The sequence below is a fragment of the Pteropus alecto genome, unplaced genomic scaffold (genome assembly GCF_000325575.1).
Source record: "Pteropus alecto unplaced genomic scaffold, ASM32557v1 scaffold34, whole genome shotgun sequence".
Lineage (NCBI taxonomy): Eukaryota > Metazoa > Chordata > Mammalia > Chiroptera > Pteropodidae > Pteropus > Pteropus alecto.
The window spans coordinates 6,514,020-6,529,735 of NW_006435763.1; the positions used below are offsets into that span (position 1 = coordinate 6,514,020).

Sequence of the window (15,716 nt, forward strand, 5' to 3'; positions counted from 1 at the left end):
GATCTCTTTCCAAAACAGAGTAAAATCCAGCCACACATCCTGCACTTCAAACAGAGCGTTGGCACCAGAATGCAAACACAGTCTTGCAATTCAGTTACATCAGCCAGCTTTGCACCTAAGGACTGTGGGTTTCGCCTACTTTGGGGACGGTCTTATATACAAGAAAGAAAGTCTTGTTGCCAAATGTTATTTACGTGGAAGGTGGCAGTTAGGATTATAGTAAGGGAGAGAACCCTGGGAAGGGTTTGGTCCGGGGATTTCTCACCGAGAAAGGATTGCAGTAAAAGAAGAGGCATTTTCGCTAGTGTAATGTGATTGGAGGGGCATCCAAGCATCCATGTAAATAAAAGAATCATCCCATTCTAGCTTTTTCTTGAATTTTTCTTATGGAGATTAATTGGTGACATTTACCAACTCTATCATGCCAAGTTTCCCAGTTCTTATTTTAAAAATATATTAGAACTCCTGTAGCACATGCGACCATTCCCTGGATAGATTTTAGCTATGTCTGAAGGTGGTGGCCTTCATGAGATTAAAGTTCATGTCCACGTTTCAGCTTCTGACTCTTTCTCATGTACTTAACAAGCTAAACATGTTATATTCCTTTTGGATTCATAAAATAGAATTACCTTTCCACAGTTATTAAGTAAATGTCTTGAAAATTTAGTAAATTCCTTGGTGAAGGTAAACATAAATAACCAGAAGATGTACCCATTTTATTCCATTTAGATTTTTCTGCTCCTCTTCACTGCTTCGATGTTGGCCTCTCGTGTGCACAGCCATTCTATTCTAGAGGGTCCAAATCTACGGCTACAAAGGTGCCTGGGTCAGAGGCGGAAACTCGCTCTGGAGGGCCCCGTGGGCCATGTGCTAACAAATATTTAGTTACGGGTATTAGAGGTTATGCCCTCACTTGCTTTTAGAATAACCATTTACATGGCTTTTATTTCCTTGTTCTAAACATTACACACTGCAGGTGAAAGATTCTGGAAGCATTTGTTTGTAGTGGCAGTGACAGCCAGAGTAATCGTTAAGCTAACATGACAAGCCCAGAAAGAACAAGGAAGCCCTAGCAAACAAACAGAATCTACAGCTCTGCCGAAATGAGGGCGTGCTTGAACATTGCATGGCCTGGTGCCTGGGCAACCTCTCGGGACGCGAGGTGGCCTTCACCCTTTGTGCTGGAATTTTCTTTCCAAGATCATGAGAAGGGAATCGAAGCTTCCAGAGCTGTGACCCTGAAAGCTCGGTGGAAATGAGATGCCCGAGAAGGAGTCATTTCTTCTTTTGAAGTTCTTTTTCCTTCCTTTTCAGGAATTCTTAGAAGCACAGACTTGGTATTTGTGTGTGTGTTTGTTGTGGGCATGGGGTGGGGAGGGGAGTGTGCAATTATATTATTGTATAACATCCCTTTTTTGTCTCGAGTTTGAGTCATTCGCGTTCCACGTTCATAATTTTTGCTTCGTTCCTTACCACGCATACTAATATTTATCTGTTCTTTTTAACTAAGAGATTTATTTTTAAAGGAAACTCGTCGTTACCGTAAATGGGAAATTCGCATCACTTGCTTATAAATATAGGTGACTATATGCTTACGTGCATACATACATATAGGGAAAACCAAATCACGTTTTTAAATTCTAGCTGGATTATGCTGAGTGGAAGAAGCCCAACTCAAAGAGCTACATACTGTGTGATTCCATTTATATGACATTTTGGAAAAGACAAAACTATAGGGTTGGAGAATAGATGAGTGATAGGCAAAGGGAGGGAGCAGGGGTTGATTACAGAAGGGTAGAATTTAAAATATTTTATCGTATGTTAACAGAAAAAATAAAATAGGTAATTCTAGTCATAAGTGGTGGCCTGAGCTTGGAGGTTCTGAGCTTAGAGCTTTTCTCTATCTTCGTTGAAAAAGAGACTTTGGCAAATTCAGAGAGATGTTAAAAGACCTATTAGCACCGACGGAGACTTTGCCTAGCTGTTAGTTAGAAATATTGAATGGGAATTAAAATGGAAGAACTTTTTAATCACTGGGAGATTCCTTATTCTCCACAGGGGAAATTAGCCTTCCAAGAATCTCTGAACTGATCTGAAACCCTCGATTTATAAATGGGTTGTATTTGTGCTAAATACGGACCCAGGCATCAGAAGTACAGGCTTGAGTAAACCCTCCCTTCCTTTCCGCCTCCCCCTAGAGTGGTCCAGCTGTTGCCAGCGTCTGCTTCCCCTCCCACTGGCCAAAGGCGGCCACCAGGTGATGGATGAGATGAACGAGAACTTTGTGGGACGACATTCATTCGACTATATTAATGGAGTGTCTCCTACGTGCCAGGCATGATGTTAGATGCTGGGGATGTACTGAGCAAAATAGAATAATCCCTGCGCTTACAGAGCTTTCAGTCCAGTGGAGGACAAATACTGAACAATATGGGCGTAACGCTGGTATGCCATTACAAACCAGTGGTTCCTACGGGAACAGGCAGGATGTTACAAGAGACTTGCAAGGTGAACTATTTGGATGTAGAGGCGGGAAAAAGAGGCCTGTGTTTGGGGATGGACTGAGCAAAATAGAATAATCCCTGCGCTTACAGAGCTTTCAGTCCAGTGGAGGACAAATACTGAACAATATGGGCGTAACGCTGGTATGCCATTACAAACCAGTGGTTCCTACGGGAACAGGCAGGATGTTACAAGAGACTTGCAAGGTGAACTATTTGGATGTAGAGGCGGGAAAAAGAGGCCTCTCTGTGAAAGAGGAGTTAGCCATGCCGAGAGCAGAGGGAAAAGCATTCCAGGCAGAGGGAGCGGCATGTGCAAAGCCTATGATCCAGAAAAACAGGCCAATGTGTTTAGTGCAGGGCTTGACAGACAGTGCTCCACAGTTCAAATGTGGCCTGTAAGCTAAGAATGGTTTCATAGTTTTAAATTGTTAACAAGAAGAATAGTTCACAGCACGTGAAAATTATGACGTTCACATTTTGGTGCCCGGAAATCGGATTGCACACGCGCATTCGACTATGTACTGTGTAGGGCTGTCAGCTGTCTTTGTCAAGTGCAGATGGGATTGGAAGCGCTTTCAGGGCTGTTGGTTTTTTAATTTCCTTTTATTGTTGTGGTGAATGTTATGTTCGAAGTTTTTAATGACATTTTTATTGTGCTTGTTTTGAGGCTTTAAGTAAATGGCGCAGTTCAAAAACTCAGTACGCTTTGATTGTAGCTAATTTTGATTCATTTTAAAGCCTCCATAGCTTATTTGGGGGTTGAGGGAAAAAGCATCCACACAGTCAGCTTATTCTAGCTTTTTCTCTCTCCTTTTCCTTTACAGTGCTTTAATATTTTACTCTTTTTAAAAACTGGTTTTCATTTTAAAATGACTGTAGTTTGGAAAAATTCTTGTCTCCTTTTTTTTTTTGGTATTTACTATTTTTTATAATTGTAAAATACACATAAAATTAAATTTACCATCTTACCCATTTTTAAGTGTACAATTCAGTAATGTTAATAAGTACATTGGCGTTGTTATGCAACCAATCTCCAGAACTTTTTCATCTTGCAAAACTGAAACTTTATACCCATTAAACAACTAACGACTCCGTTTTCTATTTCTACGAGTTTGACTGCTTTAGATAACTCATATAACTGGAGTCATACAGAATTTGTCTTCTCTGACTGGCTTATTTCACTTAGAACAATGTCCTTAAATTCCATCCGTGTTGTTGCATGTAACAAATTTCCGTTCCTTTTTAGGGCTGAATAATATTTCATTGTGTGGTTATACCAATTTTGTTTATCCATTGATCTCTGGATGAATACTTGGGTTGCTTCCACTTTTTGGCTCTTGTGAACAATGGTGCTATAAATATAGGTGTACACACTTCTTTCTGAGGCCCTGCTTCTGGTTCTTTTGGATATATGCTCAGAAGTGACATTGCTGAATCACGTGGTAATTCTATTTTTAATTTTTTGAGGAATACCATACTGCTTTGCAAGGCAGCTGCACCATTTTACGTTCCCATCAGCAGTGTATAAGGGTTTCAGTTTGTCTACATCTTTACCAATATGTGTTATTTTGTTTTATTTCTTTTCTTTCTTTTTTTTTTTTTTTGATAGTGGCTATCCTAATGGGTACAAGGTGATTTCCCATTGTGGTTTTGATTTGCATTTCTTAATGATCAGTAATGTTGAGCGGCATTTCATATACTTGTTGGCCATTTGGTTATCTTCTTTAGAGAAGTGTCTATTCAAGTCCTTTGCCCATTTTTAAATCTGATTATTTGTTTTCTGTGGTTGTGGTTGTGGTTGAGTTATAAGAGTTCTTTATATATGCTGACTATTAATCCCTTATGAGATATATGATTTGTAATTATTTTCTCCAGTTTCATGTGTTGCCTTTTCACTATTTTGATTGCTCCCTTCGATGCACAGACATTTTAAATTTTGATGTAGTTTTCAATTTGTCTATTTTTACTTTTGCTGCCTATGCTTTTGGTGTCACTTCCAAGAAATCATTGCCATAGCCAATGTCATAAATCTTTCTCCATTTTCTTCTAAGAGTTTTATAGTTTTAGGTCTTTCTTTTAGGTCTTTGTTCTATTTCGAGTTCGTTTTTGTATACAGCGTAAGGTAAGAGCCCAACTCCATTCTTTTACATGTGGATATCCAGATTTCCCGACACCTTTTATTGAAAAGCCCGCCCTTTCTCCATTGAACGCTTTTGTACTCTTGTCGAAAATCGCTTGAAAATCATTTATATAAAAGGGCTTATTTCTAGGCTCTCTGTTCTATTCTATTAGTCCTTGTCTGTCTTTATGCCAATTCTTGCCTCCCTTGACTCAGCTTTGTTAATTGGTTTCCTCTCCGCCAAGAAGGCTTCTGTTTATCTGTATCAAAATTGTGCCGTTTTTATTTTCTATCTTTAATAAGGGAAAAATCTCTGCCCCATTTCCCTTTCTGCTTGAGCAATCCTCATGGCTTGTTCAAAAAATCTAAGTAATTAAATAAGAACATTAAAAAGTGAAGAAGTCAGCCTATGTGGGAGATGGTCACGTGTCATTAAGAAACTTATGTTAACATCTCTGTCCCTACTTACTATCTTTCAGAGCTTGGAGATGGGACCAAATCTTTCTAAGCTTCAATTTCCTCATCCACGTAATGGGAGCGTGAAGAGCCCCTCACGCTGAGGCTGAACCGAGTAAAGTTTTAGGGGAGCGTGCACATGCATCGCTCCACTCTACGCCTGGCTCAGAGCAGGCAGTATGAGTCACGCCTCAAAACGACACATTTTCTCACTTTGTCCATTTCTCTTCCTAACTTGGACTTCACTTTCATCCAAAATGCTCACTTTTTTCTCTTTGATAAGAAAGTCTCCTTTCCTTTTTCTTCTTTATCTTTATGTCATTGACTTGGAGAGTTGGCACAGCCCTTTTAGATCGCCAGGTTAATCGCAGTGTAACTGGGTCATTCTCCAATGCAGAGGGGGGCATGGGAGGAGTGGGGATTTTGTCCCACAGAGACGTTTGGCAATGCCTGGACTTTTCTGGTTCTACAACTTCCGGGAAATGCTACTCGCAGCTGGTGGGCAGAGGCCAGGGCTGTGGCTGTACATCCTATGATGCCCAGGACAGCCCCACGACAAAAAATTATCTGGCCCAAAATGTCAATAGTGCTGAGAAGGAGAAAATCTAGTTTAATGGCGGCGAGGTCTTGTTTTTCTATATTAGCGTCTCACGCTTGCCTTTTTGCAAGCTACATATGGTACTGACTGAGTGTAATCCAGAAAAAAGGGAAGAAAGATCAATTATGGGGAATATTCCTAGTTGTCCTTCTTAGGTGACAATGTGAAAATGAATAGGCTACTTATCTGTAAGCTATTCGAAATTAGTACAACTGCTCGGAGCCATCTCCAAGGAAGCTGAAAATAGCGAAACCGATCAACTCGGCAAAAACCACTTCCGGGTCTCTTCCTTGGAGAAATTTTCTCATGTGGTCACAAGGGCACTCAGATGGGACGCGCTCTGATCATTTTAATAGTGAAGAATGGGAACTAGCCTAAATGTCCATCAGTAGGAGAAAGAGTAAGTACGACATAGTTTGGTCATATAACGGAACAGCGTAAGTCTTGAAGATGAATAGACTTCTAGACTGTGTGAACTGCTAGCTTAGTTACGAAAACTACCAACGCGGATAAATCTCAAAACCTATTTTATGTTAAAAGAGGCAAAGTCCCCCAAATAGGTAAGGTATGAGATGGATAGCTATAGATAGAACTTTTATGCGTGAAGCTATAATATTGCCACTTACCGATATTCACATAGGTGGCTTCCCTAGTTTCCTAGGGCTGGTGTGACAAGAGACCACAAACTGGGTGGCTTAAACAATCAGAATGTATTGTCTCACAGCTCTGAAGGCTGGAGGTCGGGAAGCAAGGTGTTGGCAGGGTAGTGGTCCCTCTGACATCTGTAGTAGAAGGACCCTTACTTGTCCTTTCTAACTTCCAGTAGCCCCAGATTTGCTTGTCTTGTGGCTGGATAACTCCAGTCTTCACATGATGTTCTTCCCATGGCTCTTCTCCGAGCATGTCTGTGTCCATCTTTCCTTTTTGATAAGGATGACGGTCACAGTGGAGTAGAGTCCACCTTACTGACCTCATTTGAACATGATTACCTGTATAAAGACTCTATTAACCAAATAACGTCACGTTCTGAGATACCAGGGGTTGGGACTTCAAGATATCGTCATCTGGGAAATCAATTCAACCGCCAACAGTAATCAAAGTATAAACAACATGACGTGGCAAGTCACACACCAACGTCATGACAGTGCTGGTTTCTGGACAGAGAAGATGGGGGGATGCTGGTGGCAAACTGGACCGCGGGACGACACGAGAGAGCTGGAGCTTTATCAGTAATGTTTTATTTCTTTGATAAAAGAAACACGAATCTGGAATTAGTATGAAAAGATTAGTATTCGCTACTATTCAGTTTTTGATTCTCTACGTTTTACTGTAGTGCAATCTTTTAAAGTTATTAAGAGAAAAGAGAACAAGAAGGCATTCGAGCCAGCATTTCTCACTTGCACGAGCTGTACAGCATGAGATAAACTTTTATAGACGTCAAAGTCCTCTGTTGTTTGATTTTCAGGACGTGTGGCTCCGCCTGCAATCGGCAGTTTGGAACATTCAGACTTCAGGCAGTGTCAGAGATTATAACCTCCCATAATCGTTTGCTGTCCAGCTCCTGACAGAAGCCCCAAGTGCATCTGACTCTGGACTGTCCCAACAGCATCTGCCGGTCATGTTAGTTCGTGCAGTTTGCATTTGTTTGGGACAAAGTGAGAAAAATAAGGGAAAAAGGAGTAAGTCTTTATGAAGCTAAATTTATTCAATTAAATGACCTCCCTTCTTTTGAGATTAGAACACTTTCCTTTTTTAAAAAATGTCCATAAAATAGTTTAATGAAATAATAGTGGTAGTAGGTCATGAAAGCTGCCATTGTTGTTAATGTCCTTATTTAGCAAAATAAAATGATTTTCTCACAAAAAATTTTTTTTAAAAAAAATTTGATCTATTCTAAATCAAATAGATGATGGCTCGTTAGAACTAGTAAAGAATTTCTATGGACTCACTTGGATAATTTTGACTGTGGGTCTTAAACATGTATGTATCATATCATGTATAGAATTGTAGCTAGCATAAGCAACATTGATTTCACTTAGGTTGAAAGGTTTACCTTGCTACGTGTTGGCGTAACAAAGTGGTGCACCCCATTAGAAAGTAAAAAGATATACCCGAAATTATAATACGTGGCCTCGCTTTGCCTCCTATGGGGTGTTGTCCTGCATTTGATGGCAATCGGGTTTACTGTTTTATAAGTCCCTGTGTTCTCTTTCCTTGTATTCCAAGTAATAAACAGCCTCAATTAACAAAATTAACCTTTGCACAGTTCACGACTGCAGAGCCTTCATATTCTAGCCTGGGCCTGGGGCGAGAGATGGGAAAGAATTAGAAGAAGAATCTTGACCAGTCTTCTTCTGCTGGTACTGTAGATCAAAAGCATTCTTTTTTGATAACTTCATGGTATTCTATTATGCAGATGTGCTGTCACTGATTTGGCCCATCTCCCATGGATGGGGTTTTGGATTGTTTCCAGTTTTTTTGTCATTACACACAAAGCTTGGCCTGACAATCCTTAATGACCCCATGTCCCTGTGTTGTTATATTTTCCCCCTCTTTAATTCCCAACCCCCACATGTCCCTGTGTTTTGTGAAGTTACTTAAAACTCAGAACGGAGCTTGTGGGTGGCTTGCCTCGCCTCGTTGCTTAAGTCTCGCAAAGCTAAGAGGCAGCAGAGATCCAGATAAATCGCCATCATGATTCTGGAATGTATAGGAAGTCCTCACTTAGTGTCGCGGATGAGTTCCACAACTTTCAGTGAAAAGGCACATAACAAAACCAGTTTACCACAGGGTAATCGATACGAACAAGGTTTCGGTTCCTACAGCATCTCATCCATGTTATAATAAAAAGACTGAACAAAACGATGTTATTCGAGGAATTGCTGTAATTTACTCTTGAACACTCCCGACTAGCTGAGTGACAAATATAAGACTGTTATGCTCGCCCAATCCAACCAGGAGCCTTTCAAGACCGAAAAGGTAGTGCACAACTAACAGACTTAGAAGGCATGTAATTGCTTGAGAATGTGACTGAAAACCATTGAAATAGCAGTGGGGAATCCCAGATGAGATGTCGCAAGGACAGCTCAGAAGAGATGGTTCAAAGGTCTTTATTAGGAAGGTACTAGAGCAATAAAAACTGGGGGAAAAATGCAGTATCCTTTCTGTGATTTTTCCAAGGCATAAAGCAAAATTATTTCTTTGAACAGGGCAGGACACTTGTTTCTCTAATAGTCAATAGAAACTATGAGCAAGGTTCTCAGAAGACCACACCCACTTCATGTGACCATTTATACGAGACTATTTCCTTATAGTTGTTTCCTCCTCCCTCTTCTTTCCTGATCCTTTTCCGTGGGCTTAGTTTTTTGTTCGTTTAGGACTTTGTCCCAGTACAGGTGATAGTGGTTACAGCACCACTTGAGCCCGGACTGTGAAAAAGATGCAATACACAAGATCCTGTCAAATGACGTCAGTAGAACCGAGAACTGTACCAACAAACTTGAAACTAATTCTTGGCTGATCACACATAACACCATTCTCATTCTCTCTCTCTCTCCCTCTCCCTCTCTCTCTCAGCAAACTTGAAACTAATTGTTGGCTGATCACACATAACGCCATTCTCTCTCTCTCTCTCTCTCTCTCTCTCTCGCCATTTGTCTATCTTCTTTGGAGAAATCCCCTCTCTATTTATCTATCTCTCTGTCTCTCCATCCATCCATCCTGCATCTATCTACCTACTTCCTATTTATCTATCACCTTTCTTTGTATCGATCTCTATATGTGTGTTGTGCATGTGCTATATAATTATATATATATGTGAGTAAGTATATATATATATGAATAAATTTGTCAAAGATTCTAAACAAAGGTGATGTTGCTTGAGTCAGGTGAGGCAAGGCTCTGCTGCGTCGAGAAGCAATCTGAAAACCTCAATGTCTTACCACATAAGTTTTTTCTTGCTCATGAAAAGCTGTTGTGGGTTGGGGGAGGTGGGAGTGGGCTGTGCTCCATTCTCCATGCAAGAACTCAGGCTGATGAATGGGACCCCATTCAAGGGCTGTGTTTGGGCTCTTAAATGCTTTGGCTTAGAAGTGTCGCAGTCACTTATGCTAACAGCCCACTGGCCAGAAATAGCCGCATGCCACTGCCTTACTGCAGGAGGCTGCTCAGCTCCTCCCAGTGACCTGGAGGGGCCTCCAGAGTCTCTGCCTCACTCTATTCCTGTCACTGGTCCTGGAGTTGCTAGAGCTTCTGAGCTCATTGCTAGTGGCCCTGAGCCCTAGTTTTATTATGTGGTTATCTGATCTCTTTGGAAGGGTTCCCGTGAAGCATTATTTTCAGAAATGTGTCCTGGGGAGAGGCGTGGCCCTCTTGAAAAACTGGTATACTTCCTTTTTCACAAGAAGTGAGTGTTAGATAACCTGTCACGATTTTTTTTTTTCAGCCTGGGCTAATAAGCTCTCAGCAAAATTTAGTTTCAGTCACCATGTCAACCTAGAAATTTTGTAGAATTGCTCCTTCCTCTACCTGATTATAAAACATGTCTTTTTTCTTTAATCATGGCCTGGTTGAGTGCATGACTTCTATTGTCCACCAACTCTCTATCTCTTTTGGAAGTTTCCAGGGTTTATATTTACACATCAATCAAACAGTGGTAATAAATAGCTTCCATTTAGTGAGTACTTCCTTGGCACCAGCTGCTGTACGTGCCTTTTCTTGTTTGTTGCTTACAACAACCCTGTGAGATGTTACTCTCAGCATTGGATGGGTAAGGAAACAGACTCAGAGAGGTTAAGTGGCATGCTCTAGACCACACAGCCAGTGATGGAAACCGAACTCAGTTCTAGCCAGTGCCAAGGGCTGGGTTCCTAACCTTCTTCACGTTATAGCGTCACATAGACGATTCAGTTCAGGTAATGAGTCCTGTCCTTACCTAGCTTTCGTTTTCACTAATTCAGCTTTTCTGTGTCTGTATATAAGAAAAGCGGAAATGTGTGTGAGCCAGAATCTTTCTTTTTTTTTTTTAAACTGGTATAGTGGCCTCTTGGTGGAAATAGAAGGTTTTATATTATAGCTTCTGGTTTAGGTCTTTTTAATTTTCATCTTTAAATTCAGGAGTAATCTATTTACAGAGCTGAGCACAACTCTTAAGTATACTTGTTGAATTTTCTCGCGCATGAATTTTCTCGCACACACACACACATACACACACACGTAACCACCACCTAGATCAAGATATAGAACAATTTCCAGCCCCCCAGAGATTTCCTCACATTACTTCCCATCTCTTCCTTTCCTCAAGGAAATGACTATTCTGTGTTATGTCACTATTCACTAGTTTGCCTGTTCTTGAACTTTGTATAAACATTATACGGCGTGTACTCTTCTGTAGAGGACTCATCATTACATCTGTGAGATGCATCCCTGTTGTTGTTTATAACAAAAGTTCAAACTTTGTTCCTGCCATGTATTTCATCTTATGAACCTGCCATGATTTCTTTATTTTCTGCTTCTGCTGTTGGGTTGTTTCCAATTTCTGGCACTTATTTTAAAAAAGTTCTGTGCACACTCTTATTGCCTTTCAATGGATATATTCATTTGTTTGGGGCTGGTATTATTGTACCTATTTCTAATTTCTTGAATTTAGTAGGCACTTTTTGACTTGTTAGATGTAATAGCTAGGATTTTTGTAGGCCATGGAAGTCCTAGACAATAGACATATTAATCTCTAGTCTTGCAATATAGGTAAATGAATGGATTCAGTCTCCATCTTATGAAAAACAATTAGTAATAAAGCATAGCATCTAATCTTCAGAGCACTCATAGTTTGTGTAGGTGTTTCTGTTTGCAAAACTCAGGATATTAATCAGAAGTCTCTTAAATTTGCAAATTACAGAAACCCAACTCAAACTAACTTAAGTCAAAGAGAGGATGTAATGACTCAAGTATCCAGTGGTTGGCTGTCTTTAGGCATAGCTGGACTCAGGTGCTACAATAATGTCATCAGCATATGATCCCTAATTATTTCATCTTTTGGCTCTGTTCTCTGACCTGCTGGCATCAGAGAGTTTCTCACTTTCTAACATTTATGACAGAACTCCCAGGATTGAATCTTATTGGTCATGACTGGGCTATATACCCAATCACTGTGGCCAGAAGGAACATCATTCGGATTGGGTCATATGTCCAGATCTGGCCCACATGGACTGACAGAGTGTTACTCAAGGAAAAATGTTACCGTGGATGCTGGGTAGGGACAAATCAAAGAAAAATGAACTTCTATTATGCTGACAAATATGGGACTGAGTTGGCAAATGAACATTCTAAGACTAGGTGATTGCAGAAGGTCAATATTGTCTTTAGCTCTGATTAATCAACAGAAAGTCTGACCATGCTTGTTTGCACAGAGATAAACTTTTAAATATGGGTTGAACTTTAAAAATAGTCTACTTCTGTCTTTCAGAGGCATCACCATTTATCTAAAGCTGTCTTGAACCTGGAGATATTTTTGTCTTATTTTTCTTTCTTCTTGCTCTTCCCATATCCGTTCAGTCCACAAATCTTATTGATTCTTCCTTTAAGTTTTCTCCCCTGCTTGTTATTTTCTTCACTGTCTCTGTCAACATGACACCAGCAATTCCAGGCTTACATTCTATCACTGGAGCCCCCCTCCCCCCCCAGTGAGACGAGAGCACGTCTTTTCCAGTTACTCTACTCAGGGTCCTAGGAGACTGACTTGGGTTATGTGCCCATTCCTGAACCACATCCTGTGGCCAGGGGCATGGTGAACACTGATTGGTCAGGCCTGAGTCATGTGACCATCCTTGGAATCAGGAATACCATCAGCTCTTCCTGAATCACCTGGACCAAGAGGTCTGGAGGGGCAGATGCCCAGAGGAAAATCAGGACGTTGCTGCCACAAAAAGGGGAAATAGATAATAGGCGAGTAAAAACAGATACCCAGCACACTTAGAAACTAAAACTCCACCACTTCTGATTTGAAAGTATGCCATGTCTACAGATGAGAGCTCATGGAACTCATAAAATGACATTTTCAAACTGGAATTGTCTTTTTACCCAAGCCCTCTAGTTACCATTAAGCATTCTTCCTCTGGGCACGCATACTATTTTATGCTTTGAACCCTAGAACCACTAGTGCAATCAAAGTGCTCAAAAAGCCCTCGTTCCTTCCAATCCTTTGGTTCACTGTACCCCTCCCTCTCAATCGAGGGATTGCATTAGTCAGGATATGAATTTAGCCACATGTATCAGAGACCCAGAAAACAGTGGTTCACATAAGACAAGTATTTCTTTTTTTCTTTACCTAAAAGCCCAAGCTGATATGTCAGCACTGATTCCTGAAGTCATCAGCAACCCAGGCTTCCTCCCTCTGTTTGCTGTTGTCCCTACAGTGGATGTCACCTTTGTGTGCTCGGCCTGAGATGACACCATTTCCAGATGCCAGCCCACAGGAAGAAAAGACTGAGAAGGGGAGGAATAGCCCTTCCCTTTGACAGTGCAACCTGGACGTTGTGCTCACATCCCAATGACCCCCTCGTGGCCACACCTGGGTGCACAGGAGGCCGGGGAACATAGGCTTTATTCTGGGCAGCTGTGCACCCCACTATGAAATAAAGGACAAATACTGGAAGATGACCACCAATCTCTGCAGGGAAGACAGAGAAAAAAAAATCTGACCATTTTCTTCCTTTTTATTTTTCAGATTTGCAAAAAGATCCCTGAGTGACCGCAAATGCGGGAGCATTTGAGCACTCCAGGGTAACAGATCTGTACCAGCATGTCCGCCTGCTACAGGAATAATGGGTATGAGGAAGACCCAGATTACCCTGAGTATTCAGCATCTTGGAACCGCATGCGAGGGTATTTGAAAACTCAGGATCATCCGTATTCTTCAGATCCTCTGAACAACTCAGATTTCTCTAAAACCAGAAGCGACCCATACTCTGCAGGCTCCAGAAGTTCAGACTATCCCAAATCTCTGCCTGAGCCAGATTATAATGAATCTTGGAGCAGTCCATACCATCCAGGCTTATCCAGAGAGCCAGACTACTCTGAATCTCAACAAAACCCTGACTTTGCAGGTTCCAGAAGCAATGGAAACTATGCAGGCTCCAGAACAAATGCTGCTTATTTTGGCTCCTTTGGAGAACCAGATTATCATGGAGCTCAGGGAAACTCTAACCGTCTTGGCCCTAGAGTCAATTCCAACCATCCAGGCTCCAGAAGGAATCCAGAATATGCTGGTTCCAGAATCAATCCATACAGAGACACACTGGGAGAGCCTGATTATCTAGTTGCTGCGAATCAACCTAACTCTTCAAACAGTTTTGGGAAACCAGACTATCCCAATGCTGAGGACTATCGGAACTCTCCAAACTTTTGGGGAGAGCCTGATTACACAAATGCTGAGGATGCTCGTGATGATGGCTCTTTAAATGACCAGACTCTGCAGATGACCAGGGAGTAAGTAAAAGCATCTCCCTTCACTGGGGGTAGGGGCCGAGTGCTAAGATGACATTGTTTGGGTTAGGGATACTATGTGTGATGGTTTCGGTGACCTGAAGTTGTGGCGAAACTTTCGTATCTACCTGTAGATCTCACCCACCTGTAAACATCACCTGGGCCATGGACTTTTAAGCTTTAAGCTAAGGCTTTAAGCCCTTACCTAAACATAATCTTTCATCACTTCTTTCTTGGATAACATCCTCCCCCATCTCCTACCTCTTCCTAACCAATCCCTATGAGACATGTAGGTCCCCATTGTTTTGACCTGCTGCTTTTCCAGTGAGGCTAGGGTTAAGACTTGAATAGTTATAAACATTTTAACCAGAATTAAATCAATAGGAATGCATTATAATCAAGAAAATCTTTTGAAGATCTGACTCCATGAAGTCAATTTAATTCCTCAATTTCTTTTTATGGCTCAGCCATAAAAAATCTTTAACCATCTGTCCATTTTTGGTCATTGGCAAATTTTACTAGATGCTGTTCTGGATGTTGACAATGCTAGTTTGGGTGACTTAGTTCTACCAAATCTGATTTTTTCTGCATCAAAATTTTCAATATTCATGTTGCCAACAAGGTGCGATTCTTTAGCTAGCTTTTTAAAAACATCGAAAACAAATTTTACCATGTGAAATTTTAATCAATAGGAGTCTCATCTTGCATGTACTATTGCTACTAGTAATAATTACGAAATCAACAAAACCTAATGGCTTATATTTATCTCAAGGAACAAGGATATCGAATTTAGGTGTGTAGCAGGATCAAAATGTCCTCGGGTCCTAAATAGGGTTAACAGGACCGAGTCTCAAAATGTTCTCCTCGGTCTTGTCCCCACTGCCTGATTCATCGTTCTAGAATACACCTTTGAGCCTGTCACTCTTTCGCTTCTCATCTTTTATAATTCTGCATAACCTTTGGGGGAAAGGCCACACCTGCTTCACCTATGAGCACATTTAAGAAGGAGATGCACTGGGTTCATTGTAAGATGCCAGCCAGAGAGCAGCTTTCACTTCATCTACCCTTTTCCTATCTCGGTCCTATACTTGAGGTCAGTGGTTCTTGTCCTTTGTTGATCTTTAGAATTAATTACCTGATCACCTGGGGGAACTTTAAAAATAATACAGATTCCTGGGCCCAACTTTCAGAGCTTCTGATTTAATTGTCTGGGGCGGAGCATGGGAATTGATATATGTATATTTTTGAGAACTGTTGCTCCAGGTTAATTGATTTTCATAGCATTCCTTCTATAGATCCCCCCACTGTCTTGTCTCACCCCTTGATGCTGTTCATCTTTGAAATGCCCTCTCCTAACACTTTATGTGTGAACTTATCCTCCCCATCGCAGCTCAGATGTCTCTTTTCCATGTAGTTTTCCCCCAAACTCCCAGCCAGAATTCCTTTCTCCTTCCTCTGAGCTACTCGGGCCTGTCTTCTGATACTCATTAGTTGCTACTCGTATTATAATTGCTTATGGTTGTATCTAAGAAGCTCCACCAGATTGTATTGGGAATTG

The 15,716-nt window shown here is 41.1% G+C and overlaps 1 protein-coding gene across 2 annotated transcripts in view; it reads left to right on the forward strand.

Annotated features, from left to right (window-relative positions):
- Positions 1 to 15,716, forward strand: part of TMC5 (transmembrane channel like 5) — a 58,862-nt gene that overhangs the window by 10,294 nt on the left and 32,852 nt on the right. Inside the window, exon 2 of one of the 2 annotated variants that reach the window (XM_025046125.1) lies at positions 13,401 to 14,161. In XM_025046125.1, coding sequence (XP_024901893.1) covers positions 13,476 to 14,161 — 686 coding nt within the window. In that variant the 5' untranslated portion in view covers positions 13,401 to 13,475. Of the gene's footprint in view, positions 1 to 13,400; positions 14,162 to 15,716 lie in introns of those variants that run through there. The other variant, XM_015588590.2, reaches the window with a different exon arrangement.